Consider the following 22,913-nt stretch of genomic DNA (forward strand, 5'->3'; position numbering starts at 1 on the left):
AGAATGAATTCAGTGAAGGTTTATGTCCAACCATGGAATTTGTTTGAGCGTCATTGAAACCTATCATTCAGTAGCGACAGAATTTTCTTTTTTTAGCTGGAGGGGTGTAAAAGTTCTTTTCTGTTTGACTCTCTGTCTGTCTGTCTGCCCATAGTACATCTCTAAAATGAAATCATTTATAGACCTATAGAAATATTGCATGTAACCTCAGTAAAGCCTGTTACACTACACTTTGTGTGTTACAGAAGGTGATCTCTGTTTTAAAGGGGCTATCCTGAGAATATGATGATATAATTATTTACAAGTGTTCATTATGTAAAGTAGTAAATTGTCTATTATCGCACTGTTATCGAGTTCTGAGCTATATTCCAAATTTCAAGACTTTACAAAGACTTCAAAATATTAGTTTACATTTTACTTAACAGATAGACAATAAAATGAGGGAGTAGAAATTTCTGAACCATCATACATAAATTCCATATATGTCCATCCTTCTTTTAGTCCATAATCCCAGCTAACATAACATAATAAAAATGAAACAGTTTACCATTTAGCTTGTTATGAAAATGACATTGCAGGTTAAGCTGAAACTTTGTATGATACAAACCAATCCAACAAACTACTTAAAACGAGTGCGTACACACACACATATATTGATGTAAATTGTTGTATAACTAATCTTCACAATATACTCAGTTTATTTACTAATTTGTTTTTTCTGTTTTTCTCTGTACCAACTTTGTTACCCATAAAACCATTGTATTCAGAGTCACTATTGAGGATACGCAAATCAAAACTCCCAATGGATCGATGTTCACCATTTTCAATAGCCATGTAGAGGTAGGATTTCACATCAAATTTCAACCTTCTAGGTCAACTTGTTTGATACTTACTGTTCATACATACAGACAAAAAACATTTTGTAAGTTGAAAGGTATACCTGTTTACACATCTTTGTTGCTCCCGGCTTGTGCAAGCATACTTTTAAAGTGGTTGTGCTCCTTATGCGTTGACAGATTTCGTTGGAATTCTAATAAAAATTGCAAAATAGTTGCAAAAATGGGCGCTAGTGGCTAAATGACACATTCCCAGTCTATGTTTATAAGATTTTTTTGTTTGGAATGATGGGTATTATCAACTACAGAAGTTTGTGACACCCTGTATGTTACAGATACATCCGTGGTGGAAGTGACAGTGTTGAATCACATGCGGCTGACAACTCTGGCAGACGTTGCAGTCGCTTCATGTCCTAATACTTCTGGTGCTAAAGCTGTGGACCAATCAGTATTGATTACTATTAGTGATAATATTGTTCAGGAGCAATGTGTAAAAGGAAAAACAGAGTTCAAATAAGCTAATATCCATACAAGTAATATAATTACTATATACAAAACCAATGTTTGGAAATATTCCGATAGCTTAAATACTTCACCTGAATAGTTTGGTTATGATTAGATTCTTACCATAATATAACACTTTGAATTATTTATAAAACTGAGTAGTAACTTAGTGCAAATTGTAAATAATGTGATGTAAATTAAGTACTGTCATGTACAAAGTTTATCAGGAGTTGAGGATTTTGAAGTCACCTTCTGCACATGATTGGAATATTTTTATAGTACTGTTTAGAATGAAAATAGGACTTTGATTTTCCTTGATCAGATGCTTTTACTTACTTTAATAACTTACTTTATGCATGATTTTGATCTGTCACAACAATAAATTCAACCATAAATTAGAACCATAACAGTTAACTGTGGTGGTTACAAGTACTGTTCCTATATAAATAAATAATTTATTTACTATGTGAATCTAGTTCCAACTGTTATACTGTGACCTGAATCCAGTATCAGAATGTAAATTTTAAAATATTTTGAAACAAAATGTTGTTTTTAACTCTGATTAAAGCACTATAGTTGAATGTTTATGAGAAGAATACGCAAACATGTGTTTCCCTGAGCTACAACAACAATGTACTACAGCTATCATCTAAACCTGTTTATAAAACATTGCTGATACCCAAGACATAGATTATTCATTAATTTTGGAGTACGAAATCGATATTTCACTCATATTCCACCAATTATTGTACAATAAAAAAATAAAGACGTGTTTTTATAATATTATCTAACACCTAAAAAAACATGAGTTACAATAAAATATTGTAATATTTATAGATTTTATCAAGCACAAAGTTGATCAATGAGTTATACATTTTTATTTTGTCATCTTTTTATACTCAGTAGCCTATCACAATGTGGGTTACACGTGCCTTCATGCAATACTGTTTTTACTTGGGTTTAATGAGTATACATACTTAACATTTGTATGCATAGAATAATCCACTACAATATTTTTATCTGCTTTTGAAACTCTTATATTATTAGAATTCTATTCATTTATAGTTTATAATTTAAAATATCAGTGCCTACGTAAAGTAAATTATTGGATTATTCCAGTAAAGTTATAATCAAAGGAATTGTTTGTTGTGATAAAGTAATGATTCAGTTGTAAAATTAATTCTTAGAAATCATAAATATTTTAAGGGTTTTATATAAAAACTAATATTAAGTTTTCAAAATTTACAAAGTATGTTACATTTATGTATTAAATTTTATCAATAGATCATAAACACTATGTAAGTTTTGATAAAATGTTTTCCTAATGTTTGTTCTATCTGTTATATATCCTTGATTTCAAATGCCAACAAAATTAATATTTTTATTAGAAGCCCAGGAGTTAAACAAGAATAAAATTCATTTTGATTTTGTCCATCTGCATGAACAGTAAAACCAAATTAAGTACAGGGAATATTATGACAGTTGTTTTATTACTAGGGTATAAACACTTCTTTATAAATAATATAATATGACTGTATTAACAAAAAATACATTATATACAGGCAGTAATGAGTGAATATTTTCCTAAATTAAGCAGTCCATTGTTAGAAGATTTGAACGTTTAGCAGATAAAATTATAACTTTAACAGTGACAAGAAGTCTGCAAGCATTATTGCATCAGCATTATTTATGTAATTACTAAATTTATTGAATCATTTGTCACATAAAGACTATAATAAAGCCATTGTCACTAGGCCTTGACAGGATTGGCCCCACCAGTTGAAAGGTCAAATTTTGATGATCCCACATAGTCTGCAGAATACTTGTCAAGTATTTTACGACGAATTATTTGCATATTTCAAAATATTGGCAGCGGAGTTTGTGAATTTCGTGAAATAGGCAAGGCAGTAATCAACCAACTTTTTGTCAACTCGTCAAGCACGATAAGTACTCATAGTGGTTAGATGAGTAACATATTTTTTTTAATTAGCGGCAAAGTTGTGTGAATTCAATAGTTAATTTTCTAAAATAGATAAGATAATTACATAAATTCATTCGATTGGTTCATGAATTTGGCACAGAGGCTGCTAATAATGTAACATCAATTACCAGTTGCTAGATTTGTCCAGTCATGATACTAAAAAGTGGATATTATTATTAGAGTATCAAAATCACTCTAATTGTTGCTATAGTTTAACTCCTTGCTTGTTTAAATTTGGTTGAAGTGATTAAAAAGGGCTTATTTTTATTTGGAAACATTGTTTATGACTTGTAGTAAATGGTCAAAAATGTAATTAGTATCTATGACTTTATTTTCAATTTAAGTCCAGTTATACCTAACATTGTTAACCTTAATATTTTTTAAACTTAACATTTGCAAAAGGTAGAATGGTTTTAAATTATTTGGAATTTCTCAGCCAGGTGGTCTCAGGAACTCAGCTTAATTTGATAACAAGTTCTTGTGTTATGTATCCAATCTAGTACACAGTTATTCTGTTATTTGCCATCCACAAATATTTAAGATGGGTTATTGCAGATTATTTATCCTGAATACACCATTGTTTGTATTCATTTACAAATACTGATTACAGATGTCTGAAATAATATTTACAGGTAAATATAATGAAAGTGTTTCTTTGTGAAGGGAATTCATCTATAAGTAGATCTAAATTTTGCTTTGTCACCTTGGATTATCAGTTTTTCTTTCCCTTCTCTTTTTTTTCTTCCCAAAACTATCAGTATACCTTGCATTTTTCACATACATAATATCTGAGTGTCCTTGTTTTGAGTTTTACAATATAAGTGTAGATCAAAGTTATAAACTACTTCTGGTAAATTATGATGGCTCCATAGTTAAAGAAAAAACATGTTTCACAAGGGTTGGATGTACATCATTGAATCCATTATGAAGTCCATGTACAAGATCATGGAATCTGTAAATTCAAAGATTTTCATACTTATATTGTTGTTTCCCTTATTTACTCACACAACTTATTTTAAACTTACATTTTATTAGTTTGTAAAATAATATTACTATCACAACACGCTCTTACCTTGAAGGCGGACTGTCTGGTCACTTGTATCATTTCTTTCAATAATTGCTCTCTTTATCATTTACTATTCGACTTCTTTAACTGACCAGTCACAGCATCCATGCATGTGACTCGTTCATGTATAATTTATCTATTTTTTCAGCAGATACACGGTTTAATTTTGTCAAATGCCCTTTTTTGTTTATTCTACCCTTAAAACACCATACACTGTTCTTACAGGTGATATCTCAAAAAATTCATTTTACCATTTATTACTTTGCGTTAATTTTGTAGCAACTTACAAGCCTAGTAATATTGAAGTACTAATAACTCTAAGAGAAGTAGCTTATTTCTAAATCTATTTCCAAATAATATTAGTATTCCAGTGATAATCTTAGCAACTTCAAGTTACTAAATGTTAAATTTTTGTTACCATGGTTAAGTTTTTCAAATTTTGATAAATTATAATTTAGATTGTTACATGTTTATATAAATGGTTATTTATTTTCTTTTGTTAAAAATATATTTTGTGAAAATGAATAATGTAATGTAAGGTGCATATGTATATAACTACAATTAATTATGAGTCTAGATTATATTTATATTTATGTCTTAAAATAAGAGATATTATTTAAATTTATTACACTCTTTATATTGAGTAAATTATTAAGTTTGATCAATAATTAAACTTGTGAAGAGCACTTATATTTTCTAATTCGTGTTTATATTCATTATAGGACAAATGTCTATACAAGCAGTATATTACTTAGGATAGTAATTAAATGATTTGTGGGAGAATAGATTTATCTCTTTTTGTTGGGTTTGTATTTCTCAGCCGGTTGTATAGTTGTAAAGAGTGGGAATAAAGTAACAACCCTTCGCTCTTAATTTTTAAAACAATAAACATTGTATCTAAAGCTTGAGGACTGTCCATTAGTCTACTTGGTTTGTTTTTAAGCATTTTTTATTTTACCTTTTTCCAAATTGTTGGGTACAGAGGTCAACTATACATTTTCAGACAACAAACCCCATATTGTTTGTAACACATCATATATAATAGAAAAACAAAACAAATTAAACATTCTTTTAACAAAAAGCTTTTGTATTGTCCCTATACGAAATGGTGGTCAATTAAAAATGAGGAAGTTGAACGTTTTGTAAGCATAAAAACTATGATGAATAATGGAATAATGAAAATGAATATAAAAAGTATCAGTATATTTTCATAAAGCAGTTTGAAGTATATTTTGTTTTTATCCCTTAATCGTATACAAAATAGTAACGTCTGTCTTTTTAATTCGTCACAAAAAAATAACATAAAAATTTTAATTCACTTTTTACAAAAATGTTTTATGTTAATAAAAGAATTTTTACATTAATTACAGTGGTAAAGATTTTAAAAATGTATACTAATCAAATAATTAAGTGTAATAATATTTAAAAAAATAAAGCCTAAGTTTTATTGTTGCAAGCTAGTCTATATTATAGTTCGCCAAAGTAATCTGATGTTTGTTTCAAGTCAGAAACAAGTTGTTAATTGGTTGGTGTAGCAGAATGAGCACAGTGATGTCTCTGGTGCAGGATTGGACTACTGTTTAATGGGCAAAAATTAGCAAGGGTATAATAGATGAGCTGATCAAATCTAGGTCTTACCTAATGTGTGTAATATTAATACAAACCTTAAGTAGAATGTGTTGTGCTCATCTCCAAGTTGTTACTGTAACCCAAATACACATATAGACAGGCCAAAAGATATCCATAGCTAAACTCAAAATATGAAATTTCTAGTTTTTGCCATTCGTACAGGAATGAGGTCTAAGTTTTGCTGTAAACTTTATTGCATTTAGTTTATTTATGATATTTTTATGTGGTCCAAGATTGGGGCTACTGTTTGACAGTATTTAGTTCTCTCCTAACTACCCATTCTGGGTAAAGGGACAAAATAAAACATACCACAAACAATATCAAACTTCAGGAAGTCTAATGAAAATTCAAGCTTTTAGTTTTATTGTTATTATTAAAAACATCAAAGAAAGAGAAGGGATTACTTTATTCAGACCCTTGTACACTTTTTGTTATTGGTATATTGGTATAGCTAGAAAATTCTTTAAAGCATTTATATTAGGAATGGAACAGTTTCAATTCTGGATTTCACCAGGACTCAAGTGGTACTGTGAATATTGTTAACTCCCATTCTGAATGTGCATTGTGAATTGATGTGACTTATCGAAGTTCTGTTTCTATACAGCATAAGTTAGAAATTCATTTGAAAATATTGGATGCAAATGATTTAATAAGGTATGATACTTATCAATATCAGAAAGTATTGAATGTAGCAGCTTTCCAGCAAAGATTTTTAATACCGATCCAAAAACTAAGTACCCAGTTGAATTTAAATCGTAAAAGTATACATATCCATTCATTAAATTTGTATACATGGCAATAGCTGAAATTAATTTCAATAAACATTGAATCACAAAAATCCTGTCGGTGCAAGTACTTTTTGTGATTCAGTGTTTATTGAAAATGTGTGTATATATATATATATATATATATATATATATATATATATATATGTGTGTATATGTATGTATGTATATGTAAATGTAATCAATGTGTGACACAAATACAGGTGTGCACTGAGAAGTAGAGTTAGTGGAACAGGAATCAGGCAAAAGTAAAATTTAATGCCAGAATTTGGAGCATCCATATATAGTCAATAGTACTTTGAAAATTAATAATTATACTAGAATCAATCAGTTTCAAACCAGTCCAGTACCACACTGAAGACTGGACTGAAAGGAATTGAATTATGATTTAAAAAAGAGGAACTAGTCCATCCCTAATTGAATCGTTTAGTAAGTAAATAGTTTGCGAGTGATGTATTGTATTGTGTTGTTGTTAATATTGGGAACACTGTTGATAGTAAGGCTGTGAAGAGGGTCCTGAAGTAGATTAGTGAATGGGAATAATACTTACATTTTCTACTAAATATCATAGTTCTATATAGTAATAACTTTGCAATCAACTAAATACAAGGGGTCGTGTGCCTTTATTTTAAATGAGACTTGATAAATAACACTGTTTCGACTTCCAAGAAGTACATTCTATTTATGGTAAGCTGGATCATTTTGGGATTTTGAATTTTAAAAATTCTTGACTTTTGATTTGAAATCGTTAGTAAACCAGTAAACAGGGCATGTAGTTAAAGTAGTTTACCGTAAATAAATTTTAAGTAGATTCAATTAACGGGAAAACAGCTCTGTACATTTTGTTAACTATATGATATTTATATTGTCTAGGTCATTAAAATAATCGTTTATACATGCTTAATTTTCTATGAATGTAATCTTTTTGTATTATTACATACAAATAACTGTGAAATCATCATTTTCCATTTGATTTGTTTGCTGTGTGAATGATGGAATTTGTTGACAGTAAAACATTAAATATTGTCATACAGTCATTTCACATTTAATTATTTTTTCTGACAAATTATATTTAAAGTTTAAAAGAAGGTTATATTATATTAGTTTCAAGTTCAGATTATACATACAAAAGTAAATTTACACTTTAGAAAGGTACAAAATTCACATTAAATTGTTGATGTATGCTATTTATGAGGTTTTTAGATGCAAGGAATATAAACATTTCTTTTGGGATAAGAACTGATTATAGAGTTTAAGCCATTATAATGTGTATGGTATAGTGGGTGAACAAAATGATTATAAATTCTGCTTAACTGTGTAATACAAAATATTAGCATTGTTTTTTATTAGCATATAAGACATGATGACGAGGTCAATTAATTACACTTTGGATTAACTGTACGAAAAGTGGTCTTTGGACTTGTCCTAATTATGGCTTCAATTTCTTGTGAAAGGTAAAGATTAATAAGAACTTATGTTCATCTAGACAGACAAGGCCTTTTAAAAACCTTCTATTGAATGACAAAGTGTAAACTAAAGAAATGATGACTTTTATATGTGTACATGGAAAAAATAAATGTGTGATCTGAGCCATTTTTTTCATATCACATGAAATGTTAGATTAGTTAAACTAATTTATCGTTTGATCTATCATACTTTGAATCTACAAAGTGTGAAAGTGAATGTAGTTATTATGTTCTGGACACTTTATTTTGTTATAATCACTTTTTGTGTTAAAACTATATAAATAAAAATTTAATGTCATTGATGTTTTTGAAGTTGTTGTTGTTGAGCAAGATTTATATTTGTAGTGTAACATTGTGCTTTAAAGAAAAAAGAAAGAAAAGTTCAGTATTTTCTGTAAATTTTCTCTCCTCTCATGTAAAATGTGATTAATTTTTTAAATTAAAAGCATTTTCTTTGTTGGCTTTTTTATAATTTTATTAATTATTACATATGCTTTTTATATATTGGTTGTATATTATTTATCTATATTTGTTATTACTGAGAAGATATGCAGGGTGATTGTTAAACTGTAAATAAACAGATTTACAGAGTCACCATTGGGATTTTGTAAACATTGAAGACATAAACAATCTTTGAACTAGAAATCTTATTTTAACACTGAGGTGTTTCAACATGACTGTTAAAATTTTTAAATATTCCTGGTACAATATTCTAGTAGGTAATATTTTAAAAATTTAAAATTCAAATAAAGATTTTCTTTAAAAATTGCATTTTTGTATATATTGAAAGATACTACGAAAGGTGAAATAGGCTGTGTCCAAAATCATGTATATTCTGAAATTCTGCCCAGGCCTCATTCCATATGAGTAGTTAAAACTATTACACTGTGTACTCACTTATTAATCATTATTAATCTGTTAGCCCTCTCGGGCATTTAATAAATAAATCTAAATTTTGAATTTTGTGAAATGAGATAAAAAAAGGCCTGATTCATTACATACATGGTAACATGTTCTATTATCAGAATTAATTATGCAAATTAATTAAAAATATTGTATAAAATAGTTTGATATGTATGTTTTGTTTTATGATTACTTTTTTTATCGGTCGTAATCAAAACTTGCAATGCCATTTCGAATGAAATGGAAATGGTCTGATGTATGTTATTTTTTTCTTCAGGTACACAAATAATAAAGATAAATTATGTGACATTAAAATCCAACTCAGTTTTTAATGATTTTGTATTCCTGGCCATCCTAAATGCAATGAAAAACAGAAATGCTGAGTGTTTAAGCTCTAATAAATAAAGCAATATCAAAAATAAAAATATTATATTTATTATTATAATTTGGATTTTAAATTAGTCTTGTCAAAATGTAGCAGGAACATTTTACAATTTGTTCAGTCTCATATAGATTGTAAAATCACAATGGTGGACCAAACTTTTCATACACATAAGATGTCTCGTCAGTGGAGATCGAATATTTAGAAGTAATCCAAGAAGTCATTTCAATAAAAACCTCACATATGGTTATACAATTGTTGATAGTTTAAAAATATCTGTTATGTCATCAATTATGTTTTAATGTTGATGCACTAAATCTTCTCAAAGAGTGAATACATACAGTAGTCAGACAATTCAAATATTTTCCTAATTGTTACAAAACATTTTATTTTAAAGTCTTACCTATTCTGTCAAGTTTTCCCCAGATTAAATATGAAATTTTATGTGATTTAATTTTAGTTTTAAATTATTTAATATAGATTTCTTTTAAAGTGATCCTTCATTTTTAAAATTTGTAATTTAATTTATATTATAACACATTAATACAGTTCTGAACTTCATGAACATTTGTATAGTAGTTGAAAATGTTACTTTAAGAAAGTTGCAAGTGAACAAAAATGTTGCTATTCTGACTATGGAAATTAAGCATGCAGTAGTAGTCCTCAAAGAAATATGTTGATGTGGTTTTCACAGCAATATTGTGTTTTAGGGGTCAGTTTAAAATGCCACATTGACATATCTCAAGTACATTTTTAATGAAGACAATAAAAAAGCAGTACTACGTAACAGGTATTTTTATGATAAAGAAACTAGAGATGTAGATTTTGTAAAATACCAAAATAATAACAAACCAATTGGATCATGTAGGTTTTTCTTATTGAGAATAAACACTTGGGTTTTTTTGCACTTCTAGGATACTACTAAATATACCTGACATGTTTTAATGTAATTATATCCCATGTTTGTAACTAAGTTATCCTATCCTATAAATTATAAAAAGAATAAAAATAGTAACCACATATTATAAAATATTTGAATAAATTACAAATCTTTTAACAAACTTTTGTATTTTAAAACGTTTTCCAATTTAGACATTTTCAATAATTGCATTTTTTATTAATTTACATTACAGTAAATATATTATGTTTGTTTAAAACCTTCAATTTATAATAAAGAAGATCAAAATTTACATTCTACATATTAAATTTTATTCCGATGTCAGGTAGACATTAGTAACGTGTAAGTGATGCTGATAAAACAAATCTAGTACTTAAACACTTTTAAAATCATGAAAGTCATCTGAGACAAAAGACTTTGCCATAAAGATATTAGTTTCTTCAAACATCATAATATATGGTTATAGTATGTATTTATAAAATTGCCAAACTATGAAAATTGCCTATTATCACAAAAAAGTGCCATTAATACAAAATAAATAAAGGATACATGTTACTTTTTTATTATATTGGCTACAATAGCACTACTTGGTTAAGTGCTGATTTCAAAATATAGATTTGTTACAATAGAATGTGACTGTATTTTCAAAAAACAGCAGCTGCAGTCTGCTACAAGTTACGAAGAGGTATTTTTTTAAATATGTAATATATTTTTCTGTTGAGTTAACTTTATACAGTGTTTGGTAAAAAATTGCTAATTTTATTTGGTTATGTAAATTAATTGCAGTTTTATTTAGTGGTAGTTAAAGTTGTGCTGCTACAATTATACATTTTGTTTTATCATAAGTTGGTTATAATTTTATAAATTCAGTATTTTTATGAGTAAAACTCTGTATTTGTAGAATATTTGTTCATTTTAACATTGTCATATAAAGATTTATTGAAAATATAGATTTGTTGTAGTTTTGAATGCATACAAATTTTATTGTATTATTTTAATCTCTAAAACCCAACAGGAAATATAGCTTTGGAGTTCAGGTGAATAGGAAGTCTGTTCTGGTGTGACAAGAAGAATGAAAGTGAACATGCTAGAATGTTGAAAATGACCTAAACTGTAAACCGACCAATATTTAAACTTCTTAAGGATCTCGGTAGCCAATGTCATAGATGTCAGTGTGGTTTGCTCCAAGTTTGAGGAGTCTTAGTTTTTGACTTTTGTCTATGTTTTTTGTCATCAAAATAAAATAAGATATTGTGTTTTTTTAGATATCAGAAGAAGTAACCTTTCGACATTACATTAAATCTTAGTTCTTTGATAAGAATCAAAGCTCTGGTTCCTTTTTACAATTTGATACCTTCTTTTAGGTGAAACACATAATGGTGAAGCTTAATTCTTTTGACCTGTTTGTTGAATAAAAAAGAGAAAGTTTTCCAGTTGGTGTTTATTAAAAGCCTTGATTAGAGCTCACATCCTTGGTTACAACCTGCACTTTTTTGAGGGATGAGCTTTGTTTCCTTGATGAACTAGAGAGTTAGAGATTTAGTAAAATTGGTTGTGCCGTAGGGATCAGCATTTTGCACATTAACAAATTCTTTGTTCAATACTTTAATAATAGCTGAATGTCAGGCAGAAAATGGGATTTATGTTCTCTGACATAAGTGAAATAATAGATCTCTGATTTCTACGATCATGTTTCTCACCAACAGAACTGAAAATAATGAATTGGTATGAAAAGAGATGTCTGAGCTTTTAAAAGTTGAGTACATTCATGGATCTGGTTAAAATGCCCTCATATGTTTAGGGTATGAGGTTGAAATATTTGAGGATACTAGCAACTGATTGAGGTGTAGTCTGCAATCTCACTCAGAGAGTGTGATAACATTTAAGAGTTTATATATGATCATATAGGAGCAGTGATCAAGTGTAAAAGCTCACCAGAGAGTACACTTACCAAGTACTGAAATTTTACTAGACGAGAGTTGCACTTGATTGTTATTAAAAAGTTTATAAAGAACACTTATATTAGAGGATCTCTCTTTGCTTACCCAATGGGTGAGACTGGTGATTATAGAAAGCTGTTTATCCACAAAAAATCGATTAAGTGTAGTGAAATCTTGTAGGAGCTAAGTGTGAATTTTACTCATAATGTCCAGTAGTTTCAAGGAGCAGTATATCTATCAATTCAGTTATCGCCACATGGTTAATTACACAGTTCTCTTAACTAATCAACGTCCTTGTATTTCTGCACTACTTCACATTATTTATTAAGTGAAGGCAGGGTTTAAGTCGGGAGTGAAGGTTAGAATTATCGTCTTTAGTAGTTACAAGGTCAGACTAATCACCAACACATAACATAGAACAGAAAGTATTAGGGTTGAGCATGCTCTGAAATTCTAATGTAATGTGTCTTGATTGTTGTCTGAGGCACTTAATAGCTTTAAAATACATAAAAATTGATATCAACCTCCCAACTGGTGTGTCTCAAAGGAGGGGAAAGTCGTGTAAGGGAGCTGTTCTTATTGCTTATATCTCAATAACGGCTTTATGTATAAAACTGCCTATCAGAAGATACTTCATGAAATACTTAAGTCTATTGCTGCTTGAAATATTCTAGTTGTGCGATATCGTATGTTCTTGGCATAGTTGGTGCAAGGGACCAAACGAAACTGGCGTATTCCACAAGCTGTCTAACAAAGGAACAGCATAGAAATCTCAGAACCACTGGATTGTTGATTCCTCTTGAAAATCTAGATATAAGACCGAGCATCTTGTTGGCCTAATTGCAGATAATGTCAATGTGCCCTGAAAACCCCTAGGAACAGTCAAAGTGGACACCTAAGTCTTTAATGCTCTGAGATCTCGGAATTTGGATATTGAAGATGAATGATGTAGTCAGCAAGGGAAGTTTGATGTGGTGAAATGTGACAGTAAAACATTTAGTTGGATTTACAGACATCATGTTACGTTGACACCATTCCTCTATTTCAGTCAGGCTCTGCTATAGGTTTCTGAAGTTTGCAACCGTGGGTATCTCAAAGAAAATTTTTAAATTATCAGCAAACTGTAACGCCTTGATTGAACTACATCAAGGAGATGCTTGACGAAGGCATTGAAGAGGCATGGACCTAGTATCGAGCCTTCTGGAACCAAAGAAGATTGGAGGAACTGATTTTTATTACCACTTAAACTTCAATAAAAACTAACAAAAAATGTTAAATATCCTTCCAGCCATGAACTTTTCAGCATCTCATGTAGCCTTATTTATCTCACATAGAAACAGCTGTACTTTAAGATTTCAAGATTACACCACATTGGAAAGTTTAGATGCATACTAGTAGATGTCACGGTGCCGATATTGACAACAAGAGTACGATCACTGAGGTAATTAGCTATCCATAAGAGTAAGGGATCAGCAACACCGTAACCCTTCAACTTTGACAAAAGAAATGTGTGGTCGACTTTGCTGGAGGCCTCTGTCATATCGGTGTAAATATTGTCGACCTGATTCTTCTTGCGGAAGGCAGATAGGACGGATTACTAGAAGGGTAAGATATTGGAAATTTTCCACGTATAAAGCCATGCTTGGAAGGATGGATTAAACTCGAAAAATGAAACTAGAGTCTGTCCACTACGATGCTCTCAAACACCTTGCTAAATGCAGGGATAATGGTTATCGGGCAATAATTCCTTACATTTCAGAGGTTCCAGTTTTACGTAGAGGAATAATAAATCCATTCTACAATGCTCCAGGAAAGACATATTTACTCAAAGATTCATTGAACATTGCGTGAAGAGGTACAACTAGAAGAATTCAGCAATGGTGAAGTACTGAAGGTGGGACATTGTCAAGACCAGCTCCCTTTGCTGATATCTAAGTGCTCAAGTTTGAATAAAATCATCGTAAAAGAGCATGGTAGTTAAAGGTAGGAGCATTCAATGAAGGAGACGTAAAAACTGAACTGAATTAGCTGGAGAAAAGCTAACATTATTTTGCTTGAGGTGTCTATGGCTTTATCAGTATCGAGAATCAAGCAGGAGGGCATGTTAGAGCATTTTTTCTGTGCATTAATCAGGCCACAAAAGGTACGGTGGTATGAGAATGGTATGTTTTCTTCCATTTGTGACAAGTTCTGCCTGTAGCATTCTCGAGTATTTAGTAAACGATTATTATTATTTAAATAATTCAGTATTACCGATATGTACTGCTGAAAGATAGTTCTCAACAAAGAAACGGGTCAAGAACTTTAGGGAACAAAATGGGGCCTTACTCTTGTCCATTACGAGAAAATATCAATTGTCTGACCCCCCAAAATGTTTCCTGGCTACCATCTTGCCGATGGTAGGTGACACTTTCGGAGATTATGTCCTTGATATATGTCCTTTTCTCCGATGACAGGAGAGCAGACTGCACAAAGAGCACCGACAACAAAGGAGGGTGTTGAGTATCAGGCGCAATCAAGAGATCATTGGATTCTGTAGCCTCTAGTTCATATTCAGAGGAAAGAGTAGGTCTAGAGACACTCAGTTACAGTTAAGAATGTGATTTATTTGATGGGGGTATAGGAAGATGGCAAATTTTGAATATAATCAGTTGCTTGACGAAAAGCATCATATGTAGCAATATATAGACCAGAATAAGGTAAAATTGAAGTCGCCATAAATGAAGATTTTATTAGGGTAATAGGCCAACTCGACCACTTCGTATGACCGCATAACAGAAGTCAATATAAACTACAAGTATACTTGCTGGAGAATGTAAATGCACGCCAACAGCAGATTGACCTCAAGCCCCAAGGTAAGAAGTAATAAAAACTACAAGCAATATTTATTCTGAAATAAAGCTGTTTGCTGGAAATTTTATTACAAAACTGCTATCAGCGATTCACCACCAGACTGTTTTTAACTGGTATGTATGGATCTATCACATTTGTATGAAATCAATATCCAGCAGCTTTATCACACTTAACTTAATGTAACACGAAAGGAAAATAAATTACAACTAAGAATGAATATTGACATTACATAATACAATAAATAAAAACAATAATAATAGCTGATAAAACTGACACTGATAATAAATCAACATATAATAAAACAATGGGGGGGAGAGGGGAGAGAGAGAGAGAGAGAGAGAGAGAAGAGAGAGAGAGAGAGAGAGAGAGAGAGAGAGAGATGCCCTCAAGGCAAAATCCCTGTAAGATGATTTTTAAACTGTGGATTTCTCTGCCACGAATCCACGCTGGAACGATCTAAGGAGTGCTAAAAAGCGATTTTCAGGTGGTTGGACATAAGTGGTTCCAGAATCCTTCCCTATTTACAAGTAGCCTATAGTTTTTTCACTCTAAATATGTGTGACATACCCGGGCATCAGAATGTCAGGATAAGTTCTCTCTGCTAAGTGACTCATTGGATAACTGTTGAAGAAGCGTAGCATGTACTGTCCGCATCTGACTTGTTTGCGCGCGCGGGGTGAGGGGTTTCGAGGGTGAGGACTCCACTCCACAGACAATACGTCACCGTTGTCCCGGCAACGGCGCTACTAGTCACCTCCGCACATTCGCCCGCGAATACCTTGTAGTAGAGAGTTGTGATTTATCACCAGTGCACCTCAAATTTGTATTATTACGTTTTAATGTATAACATAGTGTAAATTCATTAGGTGAAAGGAAGTTTAATTTAATATAGTGTATATTTGTGAGTTTTTTGCTCCCCACCCCCCCCCCCCCCCACCCCCCCCCCCCCCCACCCCCCCCCCCCCCCACCCCCCCCCCCCCCCACCCCCCCCCCCCCCCACCCCCCCCCCCCCCATGGAGGAGCTGACAAAAGTTTTAAAGAATAAATCTAAGTGTTCATTAAATTAAGTAAATTTTTATGATTGAATTGTAATTTAAGTCAAGTTAAAATTTCTAAAAAAGATTCATTTGCATTTTTTATGAAAGCAACTGCCGAGGCATATTTCAGAATTTAAAAACAATTATGTCTGGTTTTTTAAATATTTTTATCCTGTATTTGTAAATATTAAATTAAAAATTCTAACTAATAATTGGTTTAATAGAAATAAGAAAATCAAGTTATTAATTAAAAATCAATTGTTAAAGTTTGCTCATTGCAGAAACTATAATCTAGATCTAGATAATCTGTGCATACAAATGTGATGGATTTTTCATCTAAAATTCTGTTTCAAACTTTTAATTTACCAAACAATAACAGAAAAATATTGTGGAGTTTGATTGAATAACCAACTCCACAGGCAGATTAAAACATTTTTATGATAAATTCAACCTTTAGGGAAAGCAATTGAAAATAGCAGTCAATTCTTTGTTTAAAGTCTGTTATTGATGATGGAAGGTTTGAAAGGATAACAGGATTTGGAACATTTGTCGTTGTTATATTTTACAATAGGTATAACACAACGTTTCTCAAGGATTGGAATCTATCCTCTTTGTCAGGTGGGTGAGGTATTAGTACATAAAAAAATAAATACAGAAAGAAGAAAAGAAGGGAAAAATGGTTCAAACATATCCAAAAGCTGCTTGGTGTTCAGTGGGGCTTACACTGTTTATTTGATATATTAATGACTTACCTAGCATCTTAGCTAATTCCAATGTAAATAGTTTTTTATTCGCAGATGACTTAGGTTTAAATGTCAGAGAGAGTAGTACTATGGAGGCCCATAACACCCTAGAAGATAAGACAAAAATAGTTGTAGACTGGTGCTGTGCTAATAAGCTAAGTCTGAATGCTGGGAAGATGCAGGACTTAACACTTAGTTTGTCACCAAAAGATTTCTTTCCATCTGTGCTTTGAAGTTCCTGAACATATTTTTACAAACTGACTTAAAATGGGGTAATCATATTGACAATGTAGCCACCAAACTAGCAATGGGGCTCTTTTTGTCAAGATCTCTAAAGAGCAGTGTTACTCCTGACATCCTTCTAAGCATATACTATGCTTACATTCAAAGCCATCTTAGCTACGGTATCTCCTTATGGGGTAATTCCGGATGGTGTAAAAAAGATTTTACGTTACAGAAGAGGGCAATCAGGTTAATATGTGGCGCTCCAGATCAAACCCATTGTAAACCTTTATTCATATGCCTAGGAGAAATTTCATTGCCATCACTGTATGTGTTCTCAACCCTGTTGCATATTAAAGAAAATATAAATAAATTTAATGACTCAACCAGTATTCACGGCTTTAACACAAGATATAAAAATAATTTAAACACGAAAAGATGTATGTATACTAGTACACAAAATAGTTTTGAATATATGGGTAAAAAAATGTACAATATTTTACCAAATAAAATCAAGAAAGTGCCGTACAATAAATTTAAATCACCAGTTAAGAACTTCCTAGTCAAAAACTGTTTATATGAGGTCTGTGAGTATTTTGACGTAGTTAAATCTAACTTTAACTGGAAAATATTCTAGCCTTAGTGATCTTTGACCATTGTTATGCTATACAGTCTACAACAATAAAAATCTTGAATCTTGAATTGTCATTGCACAGAATCCAAGTCCCGAGCACAAGTCACGAGTACAAGAATCACAATCGCACATCACACCAGCACAGGCGAATGTGGGATATTAACATGAAAACAGTCAGGAGCGGGAAGCCACTTTTGCCTATGCTGGTGTGATGTGAATGCAGAAATGCATTCCTTTGTAGTTTTAATTTTGGTTTGTGATTTTTATAAGAACATAAACCCCCTACAAGACAGAAGTAAATACTTCTGTATTTAAAATAAATTAGGAGAGAAAACAATAAATGTGAACTTTTGCAGATATTTTCCTACTTGTGCTAGTGCTTGTATGTACTCTCTAAAAGATTAAGTATGCTGCCAGCAGTTAATAATCTATGAAGATAACATATTCTCCTGCTTCAAAAAAAATTATAACATTAAATTTGAAGGCAGTAATTTAAGACTGGTTTTTCTTTGTTCATATAGCATACACACAAGTATACAAGAATAGTGTCAGGATTTTAATTCATGTCCATGCCAGATAAAAAAAAAAAAACAAGAATACATACTGAAAAAGGAGATATATCACAGTTTCAATTAAATTATTACAGTTAAAAGCTTACAATTAAAACAGTTCTAAGTTAAACAAATCATCTCATTACAATTCATCAAAAGAGTATATGGCCTTGTCAATGAGAAACTTTTTTAATTTTATTTTTAATTCATTGAATGTAGCCCAAAAATGTTATAAAGTTTTGATCCAATATACTCCAGTTTTTTCTAACTTCTAAGATATGGGGGCTATTGCTACATTGTTACGATTTCTTGTAAAATGGTTGTGATTATCTCCTACCAATTCCAGTTTCTGAAGTTTGCTTTTAATTGACAAATTAGATATTGTTTTTTGAATCATCATATATTATTAATTAGTTTTTTAAATGGTCAGAATTATCAGCATAATTGCCCATTTGGAAAAATGAAGGGAAAGTTTTAGTCTCATGCTGCAGCAGCATTATAGACTTGATTAATATGGTTTAAGAACACCTAACTAAATACCTTTAGTCGCATAGTGTTCCTAAACCAAATTCTTTCATTTTTAATCTTTAGAGAGCTCCAAATCTGAAAAAATACATTTTTCAAACATCTTATACATCCAAGTTTTATTTTGATCTCTAGAATAAATATTATTGATTTATTAGATATTTTAGGAATATTCTGTCTTGTTATAATAAAGCATTAACCACTTCATGGTTTTTGACCTAATATTATGGTCATAGCGATTGCATAAACATGCTACTGATGTTATATTATGCATTGTTATATTACTCCTGTTTTGTTCTGTTGTCTGTTGTAATATCATACAAGAAGCATTTATATGATAACTGCACATCATGCAAGTAGTTCTGGCGCCTTCTACAACATATCAGCACATCCTTGGTCCTCTGTCATGACTGTACCTTAATCAGTTCACTGTAGTCACACAGTGTAAACAACTACCACGTGTTGTTGTGTGTCACTTTTCCTGGAGTATGTTATAGTCTTATTTATTATGTCATGGAAATATTCGATGCAGAAATAGACGATAGGCTTTATTTACGTGATGATAACACAAACAAGAATAGTGAAAATTACAGTGGATAATATATAAAAAATAACAAAAATGTTTGTAAAGACACAAATAGGATTCCCATAATGAAAGCTAATTCAGCACTGCTACATCACCTAAATGCACGGCCATTCATGAGATTTGCTAAATAATATTAAACATGAAATTAATAAAAATTATTTAAACATACATAATTATTTAAAATAAATTGTTGAAATTGAAGCAACTATTAAATGTTGTCTAGTGAACAACTGATTTCTACTTATATTATAAATTATCTCATTATGGGGAGCTCAGGGGGCTCAAGCATCCCGAAATACTGAAAGACAAACATGAAAATTACACCCAGAAGTTTGTTTTAAGCTAGAATACATTTATGTTGTAAACCTCAACAATATCCTGGCAGAAGATTCCTGAGACAATATTGTTTAAGGGTATTTTATACTTCTTACATTTCTCAGTGTGTCAGTTCTCCCCCCCAAAAAAATTGCTGTATACACTACTGTCTTTATACAAGAGCATAATACTGAACACTATTACTTCACTATTTCTAGATTCACATTAGATTATAATAACAAGAATAAGAGTATGTTTACTATCAAAAGAATCTATTCAAGCTATTAGACAAATATGAAAAATTATCTAAAGCAGAAGTCCAGGCACACAAATTTATTAATTAACTTATGAAGTTGCCAGAACAGTTACAAACATTTATGTTTGATATATGTATTCCTTTTTTTACCTTTGCATTTAGATTTTTATCAAAACTAGCGAAGCTGATGATTGATTCTTTCTTCAGAGATATTCCTCTCTTGATTCCAAGAAAAACCAGGTTTCATGCTTATACAATTCAAATTGGCCCTCGGCTCCTAGACTGTTATAACTATTTCCATTTGTTATTAAGCTATGAATTATTTTATTTATGATGCATTTTATAAACGAAGAAATTGTAGATTTTAGCTAATAACAAGGCTGCATATCAATCTTTCATGTTTCTCATTTTCTACTCATACTTACAATAAATAGTTAGTATAGAGTTGAGTATATTGGCATCTTCTGTTAGTAAGAGATTTATACCAACAAATAGCAAATTTCAGCTATTGCGCATTAATGTACAGGAGACAGTGGTCGGCTGAAACAGTTGACAATCTGCAATTTTGACTTCCTGTTGGCTGCTGTACGCACCATCTCGGTGAGTTACCTGCGCTCGATACTGGAGCATGTCCGCTGCTACTGCCTCGACCGTGATGTGGAGCTTATCTACTACACGGTGCGCAAGTCTAGTGACGTGTTGACACGTGACACACTACAACTTGCTGCTCAAGTCATCTGCTGGCTCAGGCCTGTCGCAGGTAACTATGTTATTTGTATCTGTTTTTTGAGACTATTGAGCTCAATTTCATAATTTTATATAGTTTATAATATTTTTACACTATCCAAAACCTGTTTTATATTCGAATTAAGTTACCTATGTAATATAAGTTATATTTATACACTATTCCACAAATGAGGGTTCCACCAGATACTTTGTGTGTAATTATTTTGCCTTAATAGTCAACAATAAAAGGTACATTTTATTTTACATTGGACTCAAAACTATTATGACATTTTTGTCAAGTTTATGTTGTTGGCCATCAAAAACTTACGCAGGAGTATAGTATTTTTGTTAAAGTTTAAATCAGTACCGATATTGCTTAGTATTTTGGTAAATCAAAAAATAAGAACAGTAAATCTTGTGAATTATAATGCAGTAAATAGTTGAATAAATCCATACAATGAAAGTTAGGGAAGAAAATTTACCTTATTCTCATCATTAGAACAATGTTTTTTTTCAAACTCTAGGACTTAAGGATGGTATGTTTTTTATCACCTCCTTTACAGCTTCTGACTACAGTTAGTAAACACCACATTTTTCATTAATTAGTCACATTTTATGGACAATTAAAGGAGTTTGTAAGAGAAAACAAATATAAATATCTAAAAGAAGTAAGTAGTAACTACATGTCTGATCCCTTAGGAGCATAAGAGCATTACAATTAGTTTGATAAATTTGTGATTCGTATAAATGCTTAATTTTGACCTGTATTAATAACAATTTTGAACTATAAAAAATCGGTTTGGACTCACTGTTATTAGTTTTACTTTGATATTTTTTTTTATTTTCCACAGTCAAAATGCTGTTACTACCTCATATTATTATATAGTTGGCTTGTGTTACAGACAGCAGTGGTAACCTGATCTCCAGGATGATCTTGGCAGCCATGGCTTGGTGTGATGGCTATACAGATCCTTTGCTAGTGCCTCTCAGCGGCTGGCTGCAGCCCCCTCTTCCACTGCAAATCAAGAGTAAAACTATTTATAAAATAATTAGCTTACTAATATTATAAGCAGCGGGATAATTAAGATTTGAATTTAGGGGGCCCAAACCCAACAATTAAAAATACTTCTTGAGGGGGGTTAACTCAAAAACTAGTAATTGACATTATGGCAATCTGAATCGATTTATGGGTGGCAATCGACATAATGTCGATCTGATATACACCTGTTTTGACAGTTCATATACACAAATCAACTTTACTACCACTATTTATTTAGCATTTCAAACAGAAAGAATGGCTGATTTCAATGGTGAAATTTGTTTTGCTTTTTTGGTAAAAGTAATGTCATAGTGACGTCATAAAACTTGCCTGAAAGATCGTATCTAGACATTTTGAAAATTAGTGATATATCGTGGTGTTGATTTATTACGTTGGTTTATAGCATGTTATAGCTTTGTTTTAGGCTTTACTATTCTAAATTTTGGTATAATTTGGAAATATTTAGTGTAAAAATTACATGTTTTTTGTTAAATTATGAAAATAATCATACTCATAGTAAAAAAGTTAGGTACATCCCACCATGTTCCAAAAATAAAAATTTAGAAATTGGCTATTAATTTATTTATTGTTTTATAGTATGTATAATCCTCTAAATTTTGGTATATTTTAAAACATTTAGTGTAAGAATTATATTTTTGTAAATTTTTGAAAATAATCGTAACTATAGCAACAAATTTTGCCATTCATGTACTATTAACCCTTCAGAGGTCGCGACACTGTCTTTTCCACCGGGGTGTTACATTTTTGCTTACAACTTTTTGAACAGAACTAGTTTGACGCTCCACCCCCCCTATACCTTCAGATGGACTCGCCCGCAACCAAATCAAGTGGCTACCCCCCACCCTTCCGCCTCTTCAGTCACCAGCCGTACTGCCAACGTTGTATAACCTGTCATTTCCACCGTGCGCGACCTCTCGCGGTATCTAAAATTGTGATTGTTCTGTGTAGTGTATTATTGTTCGTTATTGTTATTTTGATGTCAATATGAATAGAAATGAAGAAGAGAGACTTGTG

The 22,913-nt window shown here is 31.2% G+C and overlaps 2 protein-coding genes across 2 annotated transcripts in view; both read left to right on the plus strand.

The window, feature by feature from the left end:
* Positions 1–11,429, plus strand: part of LOC124357211 — a 44,721-nt gene extending 33,292 nt beyond the window's left edge. Inside the window, exon 10 of the mRNA XM_046808758.1 lies at positions 1,172–11,429. Within this exon, the coding sequence (XP_046664714.1) occupies positions 1,172–1,353 (182 nt within the window). The 3' untranslated portion in view covers positions 1,354–11,429. The remainder of the gene's footprint in view (positions 1–1,171) is intronic.
* A 9,203-nt stretch (positions 11,430–20,632) lies between these two features.
* The window catches only part of LOC124357212 (protein qui-1), a gene marked incomplete at its 5' end in the record, with an annotated part of 40,860 nt that continues 38,579 nt past the window's right edge, over positions 20,633–22,913 (plus strand). The window contains 2 exons of the mRNA XM_046808759.1: positions 20,633–20,873; positions 21,742–21,867. Of these exons, the coding sequence (XP_046664715.1) occupies positions 20,633–20,873; positions 21,742–21,867 (367 nt within the window). The remainder of the gene's footprint in view (positions 20,874–21,741; positions 21,868–22,913) is intronic.

The sequence above is a fragment of the Homalodisca vitripennis genome, chromosome 3 (assembly GCF_021130785.1).
Source record: "Homalodisca vitripennis isolate AUS2020 chromosome 3, UT_GWSS_2.1, whole genome shotgun sequence".
NCBI lineage: Eukaryota > Metazoa > Arthropoda > Insecta > Hemiptera > Cicadellidae > Homalodisca > Homalodisca vitripennis.